Source organism: Nerophis ophidion, linkage group LG18 (assembly GCF_033978795.1).
Source record: "Nerophis ophidion isolate RoL-2023_Sa linkage group LG18, RoL_Noph_v1.0, whole genome shotgun sequence".
In the NCBI taxonomy this organism is placed as follows: domain Eukaryota; kingdom Metazoa; phylum Chordata; class Actinopteri; order Syngnathiformes; family Syngnathidae; genus Nerophis; species Nerophis ophidion.
This window is the reverse complement of record NC_084628.1, coordinates 44850984-44875881: the sequence shown is the minus strand read 5'-3', so window position 1 is coordinate 44875881 and position 24898 is coordinate 44850984. Positions and strand designations below refer to the sequence as shown.

Here is a 24898-nt window from a genome sequence, read left to right as displayed (position 1 = left end):
AGGCATGCGGTAAATTTAGGCCTGCGCTTATAAATTTGAGTGTGATGTAAGGATACCATCATGAAAAGCACATTTAATTAAGAAACGTTATTAGCTCTTAATCTTCTTCCCTTTATGCGATTTCAAATGATTGAAATCAGCCTCCTCCATTTTGAAAATGATGACAGGTGAAGTGTCACTCGTGACGTGACGAGTTTGACCCGGCGGAAATTCTAGGCATATGCTAATTGTTTGGCGAAACTAGTTTGACCCAGACGAAATTCTAGACATGCGCTAATAAAAATAATATTTTCCGAAACAAGTTTGACCCGGCGTTAATCCTGAGCCGGCGGTAATGCTAAGCATGTGCTAATTATTTTGGGAAACGAGTTTGTCCCGGCAATAATTCTAGGCAGGCACATACTATATACTCGGCGCCAATTCAAGGAAATACGGTGTTCTCTTTTTATTTACAATTGACACAATGTGCCAACTTCACTGCGTTTGGGTTTTGTACATCAAAGGCTGAAATAAGTTGTCTATGTTTAATAACTCTCTAGTCCGGGTTGAGTGGTTAAAAAGTTTGAAGGACACAAGTTTATGTTTGTGTGTCCGGGCAAGAGTCAGAAGACATCAAAATGCATTGAAAGCTACGCTTTTGCATTTGTGTGCGTGTTAAGTGTCATTGTACTTCATTTAATGTGGACGTATGTGATTTGTGTGTTTCAGGTCGGGCAATAAAAAGTAAAAGAGCACGTTGATGAGAGCGCAGAGGTAATGCACCAAAAGAGGCAGAGAATAAAAGTCAGGGTAAAAGCAGGCACTCCACAACACAATGGTCCTAAAGGATCGATACTAGATGGCTACAAAGTGCTGATGAACAGTGAGGTTTTGTGTTAATTAGCACTGACGAGCTCCCTGCATGCACTCCATCACTACTTTTCTGTCCTGCCAACCAACCTTAGAAGAGGTAACAACATTGAGGGAGTTTTTTTTCCATCAGGGTGATAAATATCCCACTACTTTGTTGTTTGTGGCTCACGGCTCCTACGGATGAGATTTAATGAACCTCTCATCCAACTGGGATTATTTTGCAATTAAAAGAGCGTGAGTGATGGCGACGTGAGCACATTTATGACGATGGCAGCTAATAATAACTGCCGGTTAAAAACAACAAGTGACAGGCGAGCAAACACTAATCTGATTCATTTGATTATTCAGCAGCCTGATTGTTTGTCAGGAAAAAAAAAAGATTAGCAAATAGAAGCAATGTGAATATAAATGCTCCACGCCTGCTACAAACCAAATATGATACAGTCTTCATAACAAGTAGAGTTCTAACTGCATTGGTTGGGATATTTAGAATGCTACACTTTTGATTTTACAGGTTTGTTTTTGCTTATTTATTTCAAGATCTTATTAAACATTTATGTAGCCTGCAAAATCAGAATCAGAAGCCGAAAATGTAATAATCCCTAAAGAGAAATTGAAATTTTCAGCACCATCCCATTCAAGATCAGACAAATATAACAGGGAGACAGAAAAAGGATCGCTGATGGGACAAAGAAAAGGTAAGAAACAGGTAAACGTTGGGGGGGTAAGTAAAAACTTATTCAGTCAAAGGCTGGACTCCAGAGGCCAAGGAAAAAAACCTCCGTGTCATAGCACACTTAAACGAGTTACATAGAATCAACAAAACTTGCAACAGAGGGAGTGGGAGCTCCTGCTGTTTAAGCGCCACTCAGCCATCCATCGCCCATAGGGAGAATCAAGCTGTGGTGAAGCCGTGGGGTGGGGGTTGGGGGGTGCGGCTTCAAAGTCCTACTAAAACATTTTGACGGATTTTTGAGTACCGTGTGTAATGTTCTTTATTCCAAATGGAGCATTTAAAGTTTTTTTGTGTTGTTTACTAGCGTCATAGTGCAGCCTACACTTATCTCTTATGTGTGACTGCCATCTACTGATCACACTCACCATTACACCATGTAGCAAATAAAATTGCTTTGAAGTCGGTAAGCACAACCAGAATTATTCCATGCATTAGGCATACAGACCGGGTTATAGGTTATCTGTTTTTAAGAAAATGTAAAGATTTGAAGTGCGCCTCATAGTCCGAAAGCTATGGTATTCTTACCTTGTCTTTTTGTTGTGTTGTACTTTGTGTTTAGTGTTTGTCAGCTGCAATGCATTCAACATTGATTGATCACACCTGCTGCCCCCTCGCACCTTGGAGTACCGCTTAACCACATCATAGCAAGACAGGTGTGACCATAATCATTCTGGGGAGTGGACTGTTCCACACATTAGTGGCCAAAACTGAATACATTCCATTATCTGCACCTTTATTCACATCCTTACCAATGTTTTTTTTATAGCAAGGCTCTCACATGTTGCCAAGCAGACTAGTGTAGCCATGACAACCAAGAAGACATTGCATTTGCCCTTAGACTTACATGGCCCCCACCTCCTTGGTGTGGAAGCACCAACTAGATGTCAATATTTGGGGTGGTTGTTTTCCTGAGATGCAAGTGAACTTGGACTAGAGATGGCATAAAGGTAAAGACTAAAACAGGAACAAACAAAAGGCGCGCACAATGGCGGTACAAAAACTTGGCTATTAAACAAAACTATGAACATAAAACAAAACACTTGCACAATGGCATGAATAACAAAAAAATTACTTGGAAATAGACAAGGGGCATGGATCATTGGCATGGAAGGCATAGAAGGTGGTAGACGGTGAAAAGGAGGCGATGTTGCCAGGACAAAGAACAGAAACAGAGAGGCTTAAAGGATACTGTAGTGATTAGTGAAAACAGGTGTGAGACATGAGGACAGGTGAAAACTAATGGGTAGTCATGGTGACAAAACAAACCAGGAAGTGCAAAACCAGGAACTGAGTGTCCAAAAAACAAACAGAACATGACTAAAACAAAACATGATCACACAGACATGACACTAGAAAGACATCCAGTGTGTTCTGGGACATTCCGGATCAATTAAATGCTCGACTCAGTATGATGAAGTCTGGAATATAGAGTTCCAAGAAGGACTCGCCGGATGCTCTATAATATAATTTCCCTCCCTGGGACACGTTTATGATCCGGCAGGAACAGAGTATGTTGTTACAGTAAGATCAGTGCACTGCATGGACAAAAGTACTGGGACATTTAGGACAGAGACAAGACCAACTTTTTCCCCCTGCTTGAATTTGCTTGATCAAGCTTCCATCTTGTGTGGGCATGCTTGAAAGAGTTTGGAGTCGGAGAAGGCAATCATCCCCTTTGGAAAGAAGTAGAACACAAATAGTGACAATATATATATATATATATATATATATATATATATATATATATATATATATAATGTCACCTATACCACAAAAAGTAAGATAACAATGTTTTTATTTTCAAATGGCTTAACATATACTAATATTGCTTTAGTATTAATCTAACATACAATCAAAGTGGCCCCCCATTTTTCATATTTCAGTATGCAGCCCTCGTTGGAATAAGTTTGGACACCCCTGCTCTAGGTAATGTGAGGTTTTTTAAACGCCAATAAAGAAAGAAAAGCACACAGGGAGGCGTCACTGGGAATCTGTACTGTATCCATGAAAGTTACCCACCACGACTTAGAGTGGGAAGGGGGTTTATGTGGCCCCGTTTGTCAAAGTTTGCCTGACACATGAAATGTGACAAATTGGGGCGGTGCACTACCCACTTTAACCCATACTTGGCAACCTTCAGAATTAGGAAGATATTCAATCACACACAAACACACACACACATATATATATATATATATATATATATATATATATATATATATATACATACATATATATAAAATATGTCATTGCTGTCTTTAGTTTCCTGCAATGAGGTGGTGACTTGTCCAGTAGTTATTCAATACTTGTTGCTCACAAAAAATATTCATGAAGTTTTTTTCTTTTATGAATTTATTATGTCTCTACTGAAAATGTGAGCAAATCTACTGGGTCAAATGTATACAAAAAGTGAGCTGTTTGGCCACAATACCCAGCAATATGTTGGGAGGAGAAAAGGTGAGGCCTTTAATCCCAGGGACACCACTCCTACCGTCAATCATGGTGGTGGTAGTATTATGCTCTGGGCCTGTTTTGCTGCCAATGGAACTGCTGCTTTAAATGGGACAATGAAAAAGGAGGATTAGCTCCAAATTGTTCAGGACAAGCTAAAATCATCAGGGGGGAGGTTGGTTCTTGGGCACAGTTGGGTGTTCCAACAGGACAATGACCCCAAACACACCTCAAAAGTGGTCAAGGAATGGCTAAATCAGGCTAGAATGAAGCTTTTAGAATGGCCTTCCCACAGTCCTGACTTATAAATGTGTGGACAATGCTGAAGAAACAAGTCCATGTCAGAAAAGCAACACATTTAGCTGAACTGCAGCAATTTTGTGTTGAAAAATGTGCACAGAAGCTTGTGGATGGCTACCAAAAGCGCCTTATTGCAGGTAAACTTGCCAAAAGACATCAGTATCAAGGGTGGGAATTGGGGGTTAAATCACCAAATGATTCCAGAGCGCGGTGCACAGCACTGCTCACTGCTCCCCTCGCCCCCCAGGGGGTGAACATGGTCAAATGCAGAGGACAAATTTCACCACAGCCAGTGTGTGTGTGTGTGTGTGTGACAATCTACTTTAACTTTAACCATAGCATCAGATTTTATGTAGAGTGGCGCTTTCCATCGTTTCCAGCAGACGGTGAGGGACAAGCACAAGAAGATGGATGGATGCTTTGCAAAATGTTCCCCACTGACGCCCCCCGCCCCCTCATTTTACGTAAGATCCACCCAGGAATGTGACCTGATGTTGGAACTGTATTTGTGTGCCTTCTTGTTGTCTGTGTTGTGAAAGCAAAAGTGCACCGTCGGCAGATTCCGTGGTATCAAATATAGAGCGGGGGTCATTGACATTTGAAAGGACGATGAGACGCGTCAAAACAAGAGAAGAGCGAGAGACGACGTGTCCAGCAGACATATCCCCGTCCTCCGGCGGATTCATGTCACCTCCCCTGCCTTCCCATCTGCCTCCCGCCTGCACCTCATTACACCTTCTTTGTCTGCACTCTCAGTGAAAGCTTTGTTTAACCGCGCCGCTCCTGCAGAATAACAAAACAGCGTTTAAAGTCGGACCGGTAAGGCAAAAGGTGCTAAGGAAGATTTAGACTCGGATGTGGAGTGATTGGATGTTCTTGTCATGATTGGGGGGTTGCAGCTTACTGCGAGGTTTGTTCTCCCAGGATGCAAACAGACTATTCCGGACAAGGCTTGCAGGTAAGAACATATTTAATTATCTTCACTCAAAAAGGTACAAAAACCGAAAACAAGGCTGATCGCACTTGGAGTTAAAGTAAATACTTAGCATAGAATATTGCATAGCAAGAAACAAACAACTGTCCCATGAAACAACTAGCATGACTATGGAAACAGACCTGAAAACGAGCAGCGACTGGGGCTTGCTGTGGATCAGGATGGGCTGCTAGCTTTGGATCAGGATGGGCTGCTAGCCGTGGATCAGGATGGGCTGCTAGCCGTGGATCAGGATGGGGTGCTAGCCGTGGATCAGGATGGGCTGCTAGCCGTGGATCAGGATGGGGTGCTGGCCGTGGATCAGGATGGGGTGCTGGCCGTGGATCAGGATGGGATGCTGGCCGTGGATCAGGATGGGATGCTGGCCGTGGATCAGGATGGAGTGCTGGCCGTGGATCAGGATGGGGTGCTAGCCGTGGATCAGGATGGGCTGCTAGCCGTGGATCAGGATGGGCTGCTAGCCGTGGATCAGGATGGGCTGCTAGCCGTGGATCAGGATGGGCTGCTAGCCGTGGATCAGGATGGGCTGCTAGCCGTGGATCAGGATGGGCTGCTAGCCGTGGATCAGGATGGGCTGCTAGCCGTGGATCAGGGTAGGTTGCTAGCCATGGATCAGGATGGGCTGATAGCCGTGGATCAGGGTAGGTTGCTAGCCGTGGATCAGGATGAAGTGCTGGCCGTAGATCAGGATGGGATGCTAACCTTGAAGCAGGAAGGGTTGCCATGCCGTAGTCTATGCTAAGTATTTACTTTAACTCCAAGTGCGATCAGCCTTGTTTTCCGTTTTTGTACCTTCTTGAGTGAAGATCATTAAATATGTTCCTACCTGCAAGCCCTGCAAGTCCGTTTGCATCCTGGGAGAACAAACCTCGCAGTATGTTTCACTACACACTACGGTGTGGAGTGAAGCATGTTTAGCTATTCCTCATCCTGCAGTGATGATACTTGTTAGAAACTTACTTTATTTGTCGCCATGGAGACAAAGGATTAGTGATTTTGAAGTAGCAAAAACACTGTGGATGGATGTTAGCTGCATGTCTTAAAGCAGCTCTTCCAGAGGGTGTTTTAACTTCACCTTTGTCTTGACTTTTTACACCAAAAGACGTCCATTCTCCCTTTTCTGTCTACACACTGTGTCTGCTTGGAAGTACTCTGTGTGTGTGCGCTGCCCAACATGCTCCTCTTCTCCTACAACCAGCAATGTCACCACGTGACCACGCACCGTCATGCCCGGGCACCGCCACTTTTCAAACAGAGTATAGTACCATTTTTGATTGATTAGTACCACAATACTATACTAGTAGCGGTATGCCCTACAACCCTAATAGTCCCCACATGCGCACCTTCCTGTAAATAAAACATGCACTTCATGGAAGATTCTAACTGAAATCCGTTGGCTGTGTATCCGTGTAAGGACAATAAAGTAGACTCTAGTCTTTCTCATTTGCATACGCAGAGGAAGGATGGAAACATTAGTTTTGATTAGTGCTGGCAGCTCTTCTTCCCAAATCGAAGGACGTTTGGTGTGAAACTTGCACACCTTCTGTCTTGTGGTGACCCTATGTGTATCTTTGCAGTCTGTCACCATAGTTACATATTAATTTCACCTGCCCCTTGCTATTTGACGTGCACCTGTTTTATAATTGCTGTCCTTATTTAAGCCTACCTTTTCCGTTCATTCAGAGTTGCTTCCTAGTTTGTGTTTCACGATAGTGACGACTCTGACCCCGATCTTGAATTCCTGTCCGCAACCAGCTAGCTTCCATGCTAAGTCTTTTGTTATTTCTCTACCTCACATGCCGGCACTTTTGTTTTTTTCTAGCTCCCATGCTAGTTCTGTTTGTTTTGCCTTTTGTGCCTTGTGCAGGTTTTTCTGTTTCATTGTCTCTTTTATTTGTTCAATAAATCAGTTTTTTCTTACCTTCACGCTGTGTCCGTAGCCCGACTGCATTCTGAGAGAACAAACCCGCATCATCATGCCACGCAATCGTCACAAAGCATGCGCTAATTATTTTGCAAAACAAGTTTGAAACAGGAGTAATATTAGGCAGGCGCATACTATATACTCGGCAACAATTCAAGTAAATACGGTATAAAAAGTTTTTTTTTTTAAAGAAGCCTTTTTTAAAAGCATCCACAGTCTGTGGTACCCTCAGGTGGTCAGGGAGAGTGTTCCACAGACTGGGAGCGGCAGAGCTGAAACCAAGCAGCCCACATTTACAATAATAAAAATGATAGTAACACAGAGGCAGAAACAGGCTCATCTGTAAGCCAAGGTGAGCTACGGCTGGCTTGACCGACTCCCAGCACTCTTCTCTGGTCGCATGGCCAAATTACACGCTGACAACAACTAAACACAACGCTGGCGTCCCGATGCCTTGCACCCGCTTCAGTCAAACAATCAACCACTTGTCTACACGCTGCACTACTTGTCCCACTTGACAACATTTGAAGGTGTCCCGCCTTCCATGTCTTGCAGAGAGTGAGCCAGTGAAGCATGAATGTCTTGTCACAGTCCCAGGGCAGAAAATACAGTCCATTGTGGAGCTTCCCGAGAACACCCCACTGTGCTGCGTGACCTCAAAATGAAAACACACACACTCGCAAATAGCAAACATCCAACATCAACTACAGAGTGTGTGCCGGCCTGGTGCACATTCGCCCGGTTTGCAGCCACCGGAAACTACCGTCCTGCCCACAGACTCCATGATCAACTTGTGAGCAAGTGAAGGAATCTCTCAATCACATTCACAGATGTTGAGGACAGCCTGGTCTCAGCTTACGTAGGAACCCACAAATACATTCTTATGTTTACACAACACCAGCTTACGTAGGAACCCACAAATACATTCTTATGTTTACACAACACCAGCTTACGTAGGAACCCACAAATACACTCTTATGTTTACACAACACCAGACACAACATTAGGCACACCTGCAAAACCTTGCCAGTTCTATCAAAAGGTCCCATTTTATAATGTTTTTCAATCAGTTTAATAAAGTCTCAGATGATCCATAATAGTCTACTCATAAGGTTTTGTATAACTATGATAATAGTAAAGTATAACTATGACTCCATAGTAAAGTATAACTACAACTTAATAGTAAAGTATAACTATGACTGCATAGTAAAGTATAACTATGACTTAATAGTAAAGTATAACTATGACTCCATAGTAAAGTATAACTATGACTTAATAGTAAAGTATAACTATGACTTGATAGTAAAGTATAACTATGACTCCATAGTAAAGTATAACTACAACTTAATAGTAAAGTATAACTATGACTGCATAGTAAAGTATAACTATGACTTAATAGTAAAGTATAACTATGACTGCATAGTAAAGTATAACTATGACTGCATAGTAAAGTATAACTATGACTTGATAGTAAAGTATAACTATGACTCCATAGTCAAGTATAACTATGACTCCATAGTAAAGTATAACTATGACTGCATAGTAAAGTATAACTATGACTGCATAGTAAAGTATAACTATGACTTGATAGTAAAGTATAACTATGACTCCATAGTCAAGTATAACTATGACTCCATAGTAAAGTATAACTATGAGTTAATAGTCAAGTATAACTATGACTTAATAGTAAAGTATAACTATGACTCTATAGTAAAGTATAACTATGACTTAATAGTAAAGTATAACTATGACTGCATAGTCAAGTATAACTATGACTCCATAGTAAAGTATAACTATGACTCCATAGTAAAGTACAACTATGACTCCATAGTAAAGTATAACTATGACTGCATAGTAAAATATGACTATGACTTAATAGTAAAGTATAACTATGACTTAATAGTAAAGGAAGGCTCCACTCTTGCCTCCATAGCAAGCTGCCAAAGAAGCAGAGGATGCAGGGAAGACGAGGACTGCTCACCTTGAGGGAGTCGAAGCAGGCGATGACTCTGCCGTTCTCCACCTGACAGCTCTTGGCGGGGTGGGCAAACTTGCACTCGTGGTCTGGCCTGGAACACGTCCCTCTTTGGAATTCCCGACAAACCTCCAAAGTCAGCCACTTAGTGTCCCGGATGGGGGTGAGGTTGACTGCCATTGTGCAGCAGGGAGCAGGCAAGGAGCAGACCTGGAGCAGCGTACCTCCAGCTAGTGTGCTTGTGAGCCGGCCCGGGTGTTGCTGATGCGGATGAGTAGGTCAATGACATGGGAGAAGGTGGGCTTTGAAAGTCTCTGTCAGGACGGCGGGCTTCTAGCCTCGGAGGCCTCTTTGGGGCTTCACCACCTGCAGCTCATCCTACTGCACTTTGCAATCTCTCAGAAGCCGCCTCGGCTCAACGGTGGTAAAACATTATTGATTGTGTCGGCCCATGACGGGTTGGGGAGGGAGGTGAGGACGTACTTCCCGCTCACAGATGACTGGATCTGCTAGTCCTTAGCATCAAGTTCAACGTGCGGAGGGGAGGACTCCCGCATGGAAAGGGCCACAAGGATACGAAGGATGGAGGTAGCGGAGCTGTGGACAGCGTCCTTGGCCTGGGAAGTCCACAGTTTAGACTCTGACGGGACCAGAGAAGCCAGCAGACTGAGTGCAGGACCAGAGAAGCCAGCAGACTAAGTCCAGGACCAGACAAGCCAGCAGACTGAGTCCAAGACCAGAGAAGCCAGCAGACTGAGTCCAGGACCAGAGAGGCCAGCAGACTGGGTCCAGGACCAGAGAGGCCAGCAGACCAGAGGCAGGTGAGTGGGAAGGCACTTGTCTCTGCGGAGGAGGAGGGGACAGTGTCAGTGGGACAGGACATCAATTCTTATTTGGCCATAGGGCTGCTCTCACACTTTCACTTTACTTCACTTTCACTTTCACTTTCAGTGGAGCATGTGTAGCATACAATGTATTGCATCACACAATTCCACTTCTTGCATGACAGCAGGTCCGGAAGAAGCAGAGATTATTTTCATTTCATTTTTATTAAAATCCTTCTTTGATGTGCATTTTTCATCAATAGACAATTCAACATTAACAACTTAAAGCCCATATTTTCACATCAGGATGAAGAAACTTTTATATTTCCTATTTTTACTTTCAACACAAGAAGTAGTCTTACTTCATGGATAGTCCAGGTTCACAAGCATACAATCAATCAATGTTTACTCATAAAGTCCTAAACCACCAGTGTCTCAAAGGGCTGCACAAGCCACAACAACATCCTCGGCTCAGATTCCACATCAGGGCAAAGAAAAACTCAACCCAATGGGATGTGGGGACCACCCCCTGGGCGACTGGTGCAATGGACATCAAGTGGATCTAACATAATAGTGAGAGTCCAGTCCATTGTGGATCTAACATAATAGTGTGAGAGTCCAGTCCATAGTGGATCTAACATAATAGTGTGAGTCCAGTCCATAGTGGATCTAACATAATAGTGAGAGTCCAGTACATAGTGGATCTAACATAATAGTGAGAGTCCAGTCCATAGTGGATCTAACATAATAGTGAGAGTCCAATCCATAGTGGATCTAACATAATAGTGTGAGAGTCCAGTCCATAGTGGATCCAACATAATAGTGAGAGTCCAGTCCATAGTGGATCTAACATAATAGTGTGAGAGTCCAGTCCATAGTGGATCTAACATAATAGTGTGAGAGTCCAGTCCATAGTGGATCTAACATAATAGTGTGAGAGTCCAGTCCATAGTGGATCCAACATAATAGTGAGAGTCCAGTCCATAGTGGATCTAACATAATAGTGAGAGTCCAGTCCATAGTAGATCTAACATAATAGTGAGAGTCCAGTCCATAGTGGATCTAACATAATAGTGTGATAGTCCAGTCCATAGTGGATCTAACATAATAGTGTGAGAGTCCAGTCCATAGTGGATCTAACATAATAGTGTGAGAGTCCAGTCCATAGTGGATCTAACATAATAGTGAGAGTCCAGTCCATAGTGGATCTAACATAATAGTGAGAGTCCAGTCCATAGTGGATCTAACATAATAGTGTGAGAGTCCAGTCCATAGTGGATCTAACATAATAGTGTGAGAGTCCAGTCCATAGTGGATCTAACATAATAGTGTGAGAGTCCAGTCCATGGTGGATCTAACATAATAGTGAGAGTCCAGTCCATAGTGGATCTAACATAATAGTGAGAGTCCAGTCCATAGTGGATCTAACATAATAGTGTGAGAGTCCAGTCCATAGTGGATCTAACATAATAGTGAGAGTCCAGTCCATAGTGGATCTAACATAATAGTGAGAGTCCAGTCCATAGTGGATCTAACATAATAGTGTGAGAGTCCAGTCCATAGTGGATCTAACATAATAGTGAGAGTCCAGTCCATAGTGGATCTAACATAAAAGTGTGAGAGTCCAGTCCATAGTGGATCTAACATAAAAGTGTGAGAGTCCAGTCCATAGTGGATCTAACATAATAGTGTGAGAGTCCAGTCCATAGTGGATCTAACATAATAGTGTGAGTCCAGTCCATAGTGGATCTAACATAACAGTGAGAGAGTCCAGTCCATAGTGGATCTAACATAATAGTGAGAGTCCAGTCCATAGTGGATCTAACATAATAGTGAGAGTCCAGTCCATAGTGGATCTAACATAATAGTGAGAGTCCAGTCCATAGTAGATCTAACATAATAGTGTGAGAGTCCAGTCCATAGTGGATCTAACATAATAGTGTGAGAGTCCAGTCCATAGTGGATCCAACATAATAGTGAGAGAGTCCAGTCCATAATAGTGAGAGTCCAGTCCATAGTGGATCTAACATAATAGTGTGAGAGTCCAGTCCATAGTGGATCTAACATAATAGTGAGAGTCCAGTCCATAATAGTGAGAGTCCAGTCCATAGTGGATCTAACATAATAGTGTGTTTACTGACATCAAAGCTGTGTGTGTGTGTAAAAAACCCATGAGGTAAGGCAGGCCACTATGTCTGATAATGTATGATAGAACAAAATGAGTTGTTTGCATAACATCTCAGGTAATTCTTGAGGTACACGATATTAAAGTATTTGTCCAGCCATCCAAATAATGACAACCAGGTGTCCTAATCACTTGGCCCGATGTATCAAATCCAGCACTTAGGCATGGAGACCGTTTCTACAAACATTTGTGAAAGAATGGGCCGCTCTCAGTGATTTCCAGCGTGGAACTGTCACAGGATGCCACCTGTGCAACAAATCCAGTCCTGAAATGTCCTCGCTCCTAAATATTCCAAAGTCAACGTCATTATAAGACAAGTGAAGAGTTTGGGAACAACAGCAACTCAGCCAGCAAGTGCTAGGCCAGGTAAACTGACAGAGAGGTCAGCATAGTGCAAAGACTTTCTGCACAGTCACTTGCTACACAGCTCCAAACTTCCAATTAGCCCACGTACAGTACGCAGAGAGCTTCATGGAATGGGTTTCCATGGCCGAGCAGCTTCATCTAAGCCATACATCAGCAAGTCCAATGCAAAGCGTGGGATGCAGTGGTGTAAAGGACATCACCACTGGACTCTAGAGCAGTGGAGACACCTTCTCTGGACTGATGAATCACACTTTTCCATCTGGCAATCTGATTGACCAGACTGGGTTTGGAGGTTGCCAGGAGAACGCTACATTTCGGACTGCATTGTGTTGAGTGTGAACTTTAATGGAGGAGGAATTATGGCGTGGGGTTGTTTTTCAGGAGTTGGGCTCGGCCCCTTAGTTTTAGTGAAAGGAACTTTGAATGCTCCAGGATTCATTTTGGACAATTCCATGCTCCCAAACTTGAGGGAACAGTTTGGAGCGGCCCCCTTCCTCTTCCAACATGACTGTGCACCAGTGCACAAAGCAAGGTCCATAGAAACATGGATGACAGAGTCTGGTGTGGATGAACTTGACTGGCCTGCACAGAGTCCTGACCTGAAGCCGATAGAACACCTTTGGGATGAATCAGAACGGAGACTGAGAGCCAGGCCTTCTCCACCAACATCAGTGTGTGACCTCAGTGGAGGAATAATAATAATAATACGTTTTACTAATAAGGCGCCTTTCTGGGCACTCAAGGCCACCGTGCAAAATCAAAATAATAAAATCAAATTGGATAAAAACGACAATAACAACAAATATAGATAAGATGATTACAATGAATAAGCAGTCAGTAATAGGTGTGTTTTGAGTCTTGATTTGAAGAGGAATATTGAGTCCAATGGTGTACTAAAGTTCCTATTAACACATTCCGCAACCTTGTGGACAGCCTTCCCAGAATTCATATTGAACCTTATAGGCTAGGAATGGGATGGCACTTCAACTTCATATGTAAGTGAAGGCAGGTGGACAAATACTTTTGTCAATATAGTGTATATTACAACAACTTGTCATGCACCTGAGAGGCCAGGTGTTAGGAGGAGGGGCATCATTCTTCTGTCTGCACACACAAGACAAAGACAAGGGACATTAAGGTGGGCTACCAATACAAACAGAGTGATTGTAATATGCAGGCAGCAGCTGGGAACAATGTGACTTAGTTAGTCCACATCTGCAGCTGTGCTCTGCTCCACATCTGCCGACAGAGAACAAGCTGCAGAAAATGAAGCATGGCGTGCAGGCCATCATCATCATCATCATCATCGGCCTTTCCTTGGCTACATCAGGCCAGAATGTCACTGAAGGACGGCGGCCCATCTCTTATCCAAATTGCTCCCCTGGGTCCTGCTGTCAATGCAGACACTTAATGAGCCAATGTTGCCAAGGTCTTATTGCACCCAGCGTGTAATGCACAGCATGCACACACACACACACACACACACACACACACACACACACACCTTAAAGGCTCTTATTTACAAACAGTGTGAGGAAAATTACTTTCAACAAGTCATCCATTATAGTTACTCATTATCCATCCATCCATTTTCTACCCCCTGTCCCTTTCGGGGTAGCGAGGGGTGCTGGAGCCTATCTCAGCTGCATTGGGGCGGAAGGAAGTGTACACCCTGGACAAGTGGCCACCTCATCACAGGGCCAACACAGATAGACAACATTCACACAGTAGGGGACCATTTAGTATTGCCAATCAACCTATCTTTGGAGGTGGGAGGGGCCTATCCCCAGGTGCATGTCTTTGGAGGTGGGAGGGGCCTATCCCCAGGTGCATGTCTTTGGAGGTGGGAGGGGCCTATCCCCAGGTGCATGTCTTTGGAAATGGGAGGGGCCTATCCCCAGGTGTATGTCTTTAGAGGCGGGAGGGGCCTATCTCCAGGTACATGTCTTTGGAGGTGGGAGGGGCCTATCCCCAGGTGCATGTCTTTGGAAATGGGAGGGGCCTATCCCCAGGTGCATGTGGGAGGGGCCTATCCCCAGGTGTATGTCTTTGGAAATGGGAGGGGCCTATCCCCAGGTGCATGTCTTTGGAGGTGGTAGGGGCCTATCCCTAGGTGCATGTGGGAGGGGCCTATCCCCAGGTGCATGTCTTTAGAGGCGGGAGGGGCTTACCCCCAGGTGTATGTCTTTTTTATTGATTACTTTCCCCGAAAATTACCAAATTACAAACATGATTATTATCTAATAGCTGTAATATAAACCAGGACAAGTATATAACGCCTTCCATTTCTAACTTTCATACAGCTGAGGTATACAGTCGAGAGATGTTTCATGAGAGAAGAGCGCACGCCTTTTATAACTAGCGCCTGTTAAAGTTAAAACGTTAAAGTACCAATGATTGTTTCACACACAGTTGGTGTGGCGAAATTATTCTCTGCATTTGACCCATCACCCTTGATGGGGTGAGGGGAGCAGTGAGCAGCAGTTTTTTGTTATGTCAGTAGTGACAGTCTCTAGTGACTCAGAGTGCTTTTATATAGTGAAAGCCAATATCTGAGTGGGTGGCACTGGGAGCAGGTGGGTAAAGTGTCTTGCCCAAGGACACAACGGCAGGGACTAGGATGGCAGAAGCGGGGTTCGAACCTGGAACCCTCAAGTTGCTTTGCACGGCCACTCTACCAAATGAGCTATACCGCCCCAGTGAGGGATTTTTGATCACTACTATGCTGGAATTCAATAGGGACAGAGGACCCTATTGAATTTCTAGAGTTTTATTCTTTCTTTATTATTATTCCGCAGCTTTGAGCTGTAATTTGACCCCCTTAACATGCTTCAAAACTTACACACACACACACATCAGAAAGGGTGAACATTGCGATTTAATCAGAAACCAAACCCAAAACTAAAAACTGGGCTCTACCGCCCCCTAGGAAAAAAACACAGACACAACTGCCTGTAACTTCCAGTAGGAATGTTGTAGCGACATGAAACAAAAACATCAATGTAGGTCTCTCTTAGACCTAGATTTCATACACTGACATTCTTCAGCAAAAATCAACAGGAAGTTTGAAATTCCCCCTTCAAAACAAAAGTTTTGTAAAAACACTCACCTTTGCCTCTTTAAGCTGTAATTTGACCCTTTTAACATGCTTCAAAACTCACCAAACTGTACACACACATCAGGACTGGCGAAAATTGCGATCTAATCAAAAAACCTAACCCCAAAACTCAAAACTGCGCTCTAGCGCCCCCTCAGAAGAAAACACGGACAAAACTGCTCTTAGGAAGAAATCACAGACAAAACTGCCTGCAACTTCCAGTAGGAATGTCGTAGAGACATGAAACAAACACCTCTATGTAGGTCTCACTTTGACCTACATTTCATATATTGCCAACCCCCAGCAAATATCAACAGGAAGTTTGCAATCCCCCCTTCAAAACAAAAGTTTTGTAAAAACCGGTCACCATTTTTCAAACATTATATCCGTTGAGCGCGTTTGTTGTGTCGGCTTCAAACTACCACAGGAGAGAGATTGAACCCTTCTGATTAAAAGTTGATGAAAGAGTTGTAATTACTGCTACGGTTTTGATTTTATCAGCCTTCAGAGAACTGCTGCGCTGAAAACCCTTTCAAAGATGGCCGCCGTGCGCGGACACAGTGAGGGAGACGTTTTTTGTTTTTTTTCCCGCACTGTCTGCTGCTGGTGCGCACGCACCAACATTCGTGAGAGAGGGGCTGTGATCGTCTATACCAAGATGGCTGCCAGGTGCCGTAGCTAAGCCGGTATGATTTAAAGTTGTCGTTCGTCTGCATGTCGTAAAAACAACTAATTGTAAACTTATAGGTGCCGACCATCAAAGCCGAGTTGCGACGAGAGAGTGTGTCGATGTTAAGATATTATAAGTCTATCTGTTTGCTAATAGTAGCTACTAGCCATACCCATGTCTTTTCGATGGGTGGTTAGCATCGGGTTTTAATCCCGTTTCCTCCTATGTTTCTGCTCCAATGGAATTTCTTTGTATGTCGAGTCTTTATTTTGGGTACTTACATATGGTGGCTACAAGTCTGATGTACAGTTGTGTATACAACTTTTTCTCTTTTTCTCTTTGTAATAATCCATCCATCCATCTTCTACCGCTTATCCGGGCTTGGGTCGTGGGGGCAGCAGCCCAATTGGTCCTGTCCATCGCTGCTTGCAGCTTTAATTAATATTGATACTGTTGTTGATATTATTCATTTCTGTTTGACCACTTAATTTTTTTTTTATGTCATGTTCGTGTGTCCCCTCAAGTGCTCCGTTGATTGCTATTCTGAATGTTTCTGGGCCAGGTTTGGTTTTGGAATTGTATTATTATGTTATAATTGAGGATTATTTTGTTGGACTGATTAATAAAAAAAATATATAATATTATAAATAAAATAAAATTATATTAGAATATAATATAAATACAATTATGTTAATTAAAAAAAATATAATAATTAAAAAAAAAGAAGATATGAGTGTAAAATGGAAAGGGTAAAGGTGTAGAAAATGGAATGTTTGGATGCTGTGTTTTTGCACATCGATAAAAGTGAATATGTTTGACTTTTGTAGGCGTTGAATGACCACATGCATGGAAGGGAAACATGAATAATTGACATTGCAATTAGACAAACAAATCCCACCTTTGCCCATTCTCTCATCAAGGATAAGGTCGATTTGATTGATGGGCGAGAGCGGGACTGAGGTCAACTGAAACGAGGCTAAAACTGTGAGCAATGACTGCGGCTGTTGAAGAGGGAATTTGATAAATAAAGGCGTCATCAATAAGAATCTCAGCGTGTTTAAATAATGCATGTGACCATTTCCCACAGCCGCAGGCAGCAGAGATGATGACGCCATCACGTTGCTAAAGTTGAAGAGGGGAGAGAGAGAGAGAGAGAGGTGTGGAGGTGACACACACCCTTTGAGCTTTGCCCCGGATGAAATGAGTTTGCTTTATTCCGTCAACAACAAAGACTGCAACAAAATATAGATTTCCGTATCGATTAGGAGTGGGAGAAAATATCAATCTTACGATGTATCGCGTCTTAATCTCTTATGATACAGTATTGATTGAGCAACATTGATATCGATGCTGACCAAGGAAAAAAGTGGACACATTGGCTTTTCAGGTGATGTTTTTTTCTTTTTCTAGAAATGTTCAAAAATAGTTTTAACAGGTTTTCACCTGCAGGAGAAATACTGAGATGTTTGGAGGATGTTTTTCCACAAGTACAGTAGAGGTCTAAAGTTTGAACACACCTTCTCATTTCGGCGCCTTTTCTTTATTTTCATGACTATTTACTTTGTAGATTGTCACTCAAGACATTTTCAGGACTTATGCAGATCCCAAAAACAGATCAGCAGGTACCAGAAGGTACGAATAATTGCTTTTGCATAATAATACCAAACAAAACTCCAGATAGTATATCTTACCTTGTACAGTACACACACCATAATTAAATAATCCTATGTTGAAGCATACGTCTATATGATGAGGACTTTGAATATGACCAATGTATGATCCTGTAACTACTTGGTATCACATCCATACCTAAATGTGTGGTATCATCCAAAACTAATGTCAAGTATCAAAGAAGAGAAGAATAAGTGATTATTACATTTGAACAGAAGTGTAGATAGAACATGTTAAAAGAGAAAGTAAGCAGATATTAACAGTAAATGAACAATTACATTACTAATTATTTTTTACAGTTTGTCCTTAATAATGTGTATAAAATAATAGGTGTATAAATGACACAATATGTTACTGCAGACTAATTAGGAGTCTTTGTTTGTTTACTTACTACTAAAAGAAAAGTTCACTATTTTATTTAAGGACTAAATAACAAGAATAAATACATGTTTCATGTACACTAAGATTGTTTTGTTTAAATAAAGCAAAAAATGCCATTTTTTTTTTTGTGCTCTCCGTTATTTAGAAAACAATCAAACAGTACCGAAATAATTTCCCTACCTATATATATATATATATATATATACATATATATATATATATATAGATATTTTATGAAGACATTTAGAATTAATATAAATAGGATTTGTAATTCGGACCTGGATCTAATTTTTTTCAGCACCCCCTAACTACTAGTACTACTATGACTATGTAATATTTCCCTCCATGTATTCAGAAATAGGGTGAGAAGCTCTGCCATCCGGGAGGAACTCAAAGTAAAGCCGCTGCTCCTCCACATGGAGAGGAGCCAGATGAGGTGGTTCGGGCATCTGGTCAGGATGCCACCCGAACGCCTCCCCAGGGAGGTGTTTAGGGCATGTCCGACTAGAAAGAGGCCACAGGGAAGACCCAGGACACATTGGGAAGACTATGTCTCCCGGCTGGCCTGGGAACGCTTCAGGATCCCCCGGGAGGAGCTGGACCAAGTGGCTGTGGAGAGGGAAGTCTGGGTTTCCCTGCTTAGGCTGTTGCCCCCGCGACCCAACCTCGGATAAGCGGAAGAAGATGGATGGATGGATGACAACCTGCATTATCATGTTGAGTTTTTAAACATTAGCTACTCAGTTAATGGTAATTTCCCCCCCCCAAAAAATGTATAATTAGGGACCGATGTCCCTTTGGGACAGAGGACGCTATTGAATTTCAAAGGTTTTATTATTATTCTTTGTTATTATTCCGCCACCTCTTTGAGCTTTAATTTGACCGCCTTAACATGCTTCAAAACTCACCAAATTTGACACATTGGACTGGCGAAAATTGCGATCTAATCAAAAAACCAAACCCCAAAACTCAAAATTGCGCTGTAGCGCCCCCTAGGAAGAAAACACACATAAAACGGTCTGTAACTTTCAGTAGCAATGTCGTAGAAACATGAAACAAAAACTACTACATAGGTCTCAGTATTTCCTCCACTGACACTCCCTGTTTAAAATCAACAGGAAGTTTGCAATTCCAACTTCAATACAAAAGTTGGCTAAAAATGTGTCGCTTTTTTTTCAAACATTATCTCCTCTGAGGTTGTTTGTCGTTTCCGCTTCTAATAAAAACAGAAGAGGGATTGAACCCTTCTGATTAAAAGTTGATGAAAGAGTTTTCATTACTACTCCGGTTTGGATTTTATGAGCCTGCAAAGTACCGGTGCGATGTTGCAGTTGCGCTAATGTTGTCACAAGATGGCGGCTTCATGCTCGGCTTCCTGCTCAGAAAAAACTGCCTCTACCTCACTGTAGAAATGTCTTACTCACATGAAACAAAAACCTCAATTTAGGTCTCACTGAGACCTATATTTCATAGACTGACAACCTTCAGCTAAAATCAACAGGAAGTTTGCTATTCCCCCTTCAATACAAAAGTTGGCTAAAAATGTGTCACTTTTTTTTCAAACATTATCTCCTCTGAGGTTGTTTGTCGTTTCCGCTTCTAATAAAAACAGAAGAGAGATTGAACCCTTCTGATTAAATGTTGATGAAAGAGTTTTAATTACCTCCCCGGTTTGGATTTTATGAGCCCGCAAAGTACCGGTGCGATGTTGCAGTTGCGCTAATGTTGTCACAAGATGGCGGCTTCATGCTCAGCTTCCTGCTCAGAAAAAACTGCCTCTACCTCACTGTAGAAATGTCATACTCACATCAAACAAAAACCTCAATCTAGGTCTCACTGAGACCTATATTTCATAGACTGACAACCTTCAGCTGAAATCAACAGGAAGTTTGCTATTCCCCCTTCAATACAACAACTGCATTACTTTCACCATGCATTAGTCTCAACATGGCGGCACCAAGGCGTCCTTATAAAATGCCCAAGCCACTTTGCAACTGTTATTACTATGAGACTGATGTATACAACTTTTTCTCTTTGTAATAAATCCATCCATCCATCTTCTACCAGCCCAAGCGCTCCCGTTCATCGCTGCTTGCAGCTTTAATTTATGTATTTTTTTGTAGTCCCCTGCATGTGAAAGCACACACTGGCTTGTGACACGAAAAAAAAGAAGCGACAACATGAATTTCATTAGTACTTTTAAAGATATGTATTTATTCACTTTTTGTGTTATTTACCAATGATAAATATGATGTGTTTTTTGCTGTTTTTCTCCCTCTTTCAGTTGCCACTCTGTCTGGCAACACATGATGATATTGTACTAACAAGCAGGGCAATAAAGCAGCTCCTTGTTGGTGTCGATCCATCACATCCAATGCTAATATCGCGGCTCTAATGGCACAGCTCATTTTGCTCCGCTGGTTTATTTGCAGGCTGAGGCAATAAGGCCGATATAGACAAGGGTGCTTACTTTTCATCCACGATAACAAACCTTGCTTCTTTAGACTAATCTGCATCACTTCTTTTTTCCCTCTCAAAGCAACATTCCCCCAGCGTTTGAAAGTGGTGAGGAATGTCGACAAAAGAAACATTGTCGACAACACAATGCTTGTTGGAACTCTAAAGTCTCCACATCTGATGCAATCTCACCTCAGTGAAGCGGGGTGAGGAGTAAAAGTGGCGTGGTGATTCAGTAACAGGAGCGGCTAAAGAGGCGCTGACTGACCGGGTCAAAAAGCAGATGTCGGACGTGTCGTATTACGAACGCATCGCTGGCGGAGCAGGACACCGCTGCTGATATCCGACCTGAGCTGACCTTTAAGCTGATAGCAGGACCGGGGGAGGAGGGAGAGGAGGGGGGGGGGGGGCACAGAGTGAACCCAGCGGTGCTTGCAAAGATGTGGTCTTTGGTACATGTTGACCACAGAACTTTCCTCCAGAAGGTCTTATCTTTATCCATGTGATGTCGGATGAAACAACAGTGGAGCTGTTTGGCCACAATACCCAGCAATATGAGTTGAGGCCTTCAATCCCAGGAACACCATTCCCACCGTTAAGCATGGTGGTGGTAGTATTATGCTCTGGGCCTGTTTTGCTGCCAATGGAACTGCTGCTTTAAATGGGACAATGAAAAAGGAGGATCAGGTCCAAATTGTTCAGGACAAGCTAAAATCATCAGGGGGGAGGTTGGGTCTTGGGCACAGTTGGGTGTTCCAACAGGACAATGACCCCAAACACACCTCAAAAGTGGTCAAGGAATGGCTAAATCAGGCTAGAATGAAGCTTTTAGAATGGCCTTCCCAGAGGCCTGACTTAAAGGTGTGGACAATGCTGAAGAAACAAGTCCATGTCAGAAAAGCAACACATTTAGCTGAACTGCAGCAATTTTGTGGTGAAAAATGTGCACAGAAGCTTGTGGATGGCTACCAAAAGCACCTTATTGCAGGTAAACTTGCCAAGGGACATGTAAGCAAATATGAACATTGCTGTACGTATACTTTTGATTGCTCACTGTAGAGAGGGATCAGCCGGCCAATGAGCAGCGGGGCAGGGCATACTGGAGCCCTGCCCAAAATGGCGGAAAGGAGGCGGAGAATGCGGCCGAGTGGAGAGGCGGGGCAAGCTGGGAGCGACGCCGCAATCTAATTCAGGTGTGTGGATTGTGCACCGGCACACCATGAATTGATGAAGGTGGACCCCGACTTAAACAAGTTGAAAAACTTATTGGGGTGTTACCATTCAGTGGTCAATTGTAGGGAATATGTACTGTACTGTGCAATCTACTAATAAAAGTATCAATCATTCAATCAAAACACGATTAACATTTCTCCTTACGCTGCATAAAAGGGGAGAAGGAGGAAGGATCAGGGCAGAAAGAGTTAGAGAGCCTGCAACAACGAATGAAGAGAGGCAGCAGCAAAAGCAAAGAGCAGACAAGAACGACGACGGCGGCTGTAAAGCAATCCAACCCGGCAAGAGAAATGTTACTGCAAAATAAACGAGAGTCAAACCTGCTCAAGCGATCATGTCCTTCCTGAGTGGTCTATGGAACCCGAGCAACAGGGAAAGTCGTTCACACTCACATTTTCTGTAGAGACATAATAAATTCATAAAAGAAGCAAACTTGATGAATGTTTGTTGTGAGCAACAAGTATGTGCTCCAATCACTACATCACAAATAAATAAGAAATGATTGGAAAGTCAAGACAGACATGACATCATCTTCTTTACACGTGTACCTACACTTTGGACCACCACTGTTGTTTGTGTTGTTTACTTTGTGTTTGTTCCTTCATGTACTGCAATAAAGTGTTGCCTACAAGCACAGCTACTGAAGCTAATTTGTTGAGCTTGTTAAGAGTGACTAATTAAGAAGATGTATGAGGTCAGAAAGGTCAACATCTCATGGCTAAATTAGACATTTCATTGTAGGATTTATTTTTAGCGAGAGACACGGGGCGTGTGGATGTTAACTACAGTATCTGACACAACAAAGCAAGCTTTTCTTATTGCAGTACATCTTCTCAGGAGACACAACTATGGTGCAAGCTTGGGCAACTATTTAGCCTCGTGGGCCAAACATAGAGGAACAAAATGAGTCTGGGGGGGCAGGTATATCAATATTGAGGAACACTAATACACGACCTCACAATAATGTCTGATTGAATGCTAAAAACATTATGACAGACTTAAAAATGGAATGGAATTTTAAATATTTTTACTGAAAGAGACACCTAGAATGTACAAAAGCCAAAAGCAGTGAAGTTGTCACCTTGTGTAAATGTTAAATAAAAAGAGAATACAACAAATCCTTTTCAACTTATATTCAATTGAATAGACTGCAAAGACAAGATATTTCATCTTCACACTGACAAACTTTGGTGTTTTTTGTCATTTTTACCAGTGTGTTACATGGCCTTTCCTTTCAACAACACTCAGTGCAGGTTTGGGAACTGAGGAAACACTTTTTTGAAGTGGAATTCTTTCCCATTCTTGCTTGATGTACAGCTTAAGTTGTTCAACAGTCTCCTGCCTCATATTTTAGCCTGCACACATTTTCAATGTCTGGACTACAGGCAGGCCAGTCTAGTACCCGCACTCTCTTACTATGAAGCCACGCTGTTGTAACGCCTGGCTTGGCATGGTCTTGCTGAAATAAGCAGGGGCGTCCATGATAACAACATATGTTGCTCCAAACGCTGTATGTACCTTTCAGCACTAATGGTGCCTTCACAGATGTGTAAGTTAGCCATGCCTTGGCCACTAATGCACCCCCATACCATCACACATGCTGACTACCACACTTTCACCCTACAACAATCACTAATACACCCCCATACCATCACACATGCTGACTACCACACTTTCACCCTACAACAATCACTAATACACCCCCATACCATCACACATGCTGCCTACCACACTTTCACCCTACAACAATCACTAATACACCCCCATACCATCACACATGCTGACTACCACACTTTCACCCTACAACAATCACTAATACACCCCCATACCATCACACATGCTGACTACCACACTTTCACCCTACAACAATCACTAATACACCCCCATACCATCACACATGCTGACTACCACACTTTCACCCTACAACAATCACTAATACACCCCCATACCATCACACATGCTGACTACCACACTTTCACCCTACAACAATCACTAATACACCCCCATACCATCACACATGCTGACTACCACACTTTCACCCTACAACAATCACTAATACACCCCCATACCATCACACATGCTGACTACAACACTTTCACCCTACAACAATCACTAATACACCCCCATACCATCACACATGCTGACTACCACACTTTCACCCTACAACAATCACTAATACACCCCCATACCATCACACATGCTGACTACCACACTTTCACCCTACAACAATCACTAATACACCCCCATACCATCACACATGCTGACTACCACACTTTCACCCTACAACAATCACTAATACACCCCCATACCATCACACATGCTGCCTACCACACTTTCACCCTACAACAATCACTAATACACCCCCATACCATCACACATGCTGACTACCACACTTTCACCCTACAACAATCCCTAATACACCCCCATACCATCACACATGCTGACTACCACACTTTCACCCTACAACAATCACTAATACACCCCCATACCATCACACATGCTGACTACCACACTTTCACCCTACAACAATCACTAATACACCCCCATACCATCACACATGCTGACTACCACACTTTCACCCTACAACAATCACTAATACACCCCCATACCATCACACATGCTGACTACAACACTTTCACCCTACAACAATCACTAATACACCCCCATACCATCACACATGCTGACTACCACACTTTCACCCTACAACAATCACTAATACACCCCCATACCATCACACATGCTGACTACCACACTTTCACCCTACAACAATCACTAATACACC

At 42.8% G+C, this 24898-nt stretch overlaps 1 protein-coding gene across 14 annotated transcripts in view; it reads right to left on the bottom strand.

Annotated features, from left to right (window-relative positions):
* Nucleotides 1–24898, bottom strand: part of LOC133537257 (muscleblind-like protein 1) — a 141187-nt gene that overhangs the window by 62390 nt on the left and 53899 nt on the right. For 7 of the 14 annotated variants that reach the window (XR_009802631.1, XR_009802632.1, XM_061878227.1 and 4 more), the window contains 2 exons: nt 22437–22513; nt 9239–10075 (listed from right to left, as the gene is read on the bottom strand). The exons of 2 other annotated variants lie outside the window; for them this stretch is intronic. Coding sequence is in view for 8 of the 12 variants with exons in the window: in XM_061878227.1 (XP_061734211.1) it covers nt 9239–9412 (174 nt within the window). In the remaining 4 variants the exon portion in view is untranslated. Of the gene's footprint in view, nt 1–9238; nt 10076–13669; nt 13712–22436; nt 22514–24898 lie in introns of all 14 variants that reach the window. 5 more of the 14 variants (XM_061878234.1, XM_061878233.1, XM_061878229.1 and 2 more) reach the window with 3 other exon arrangements.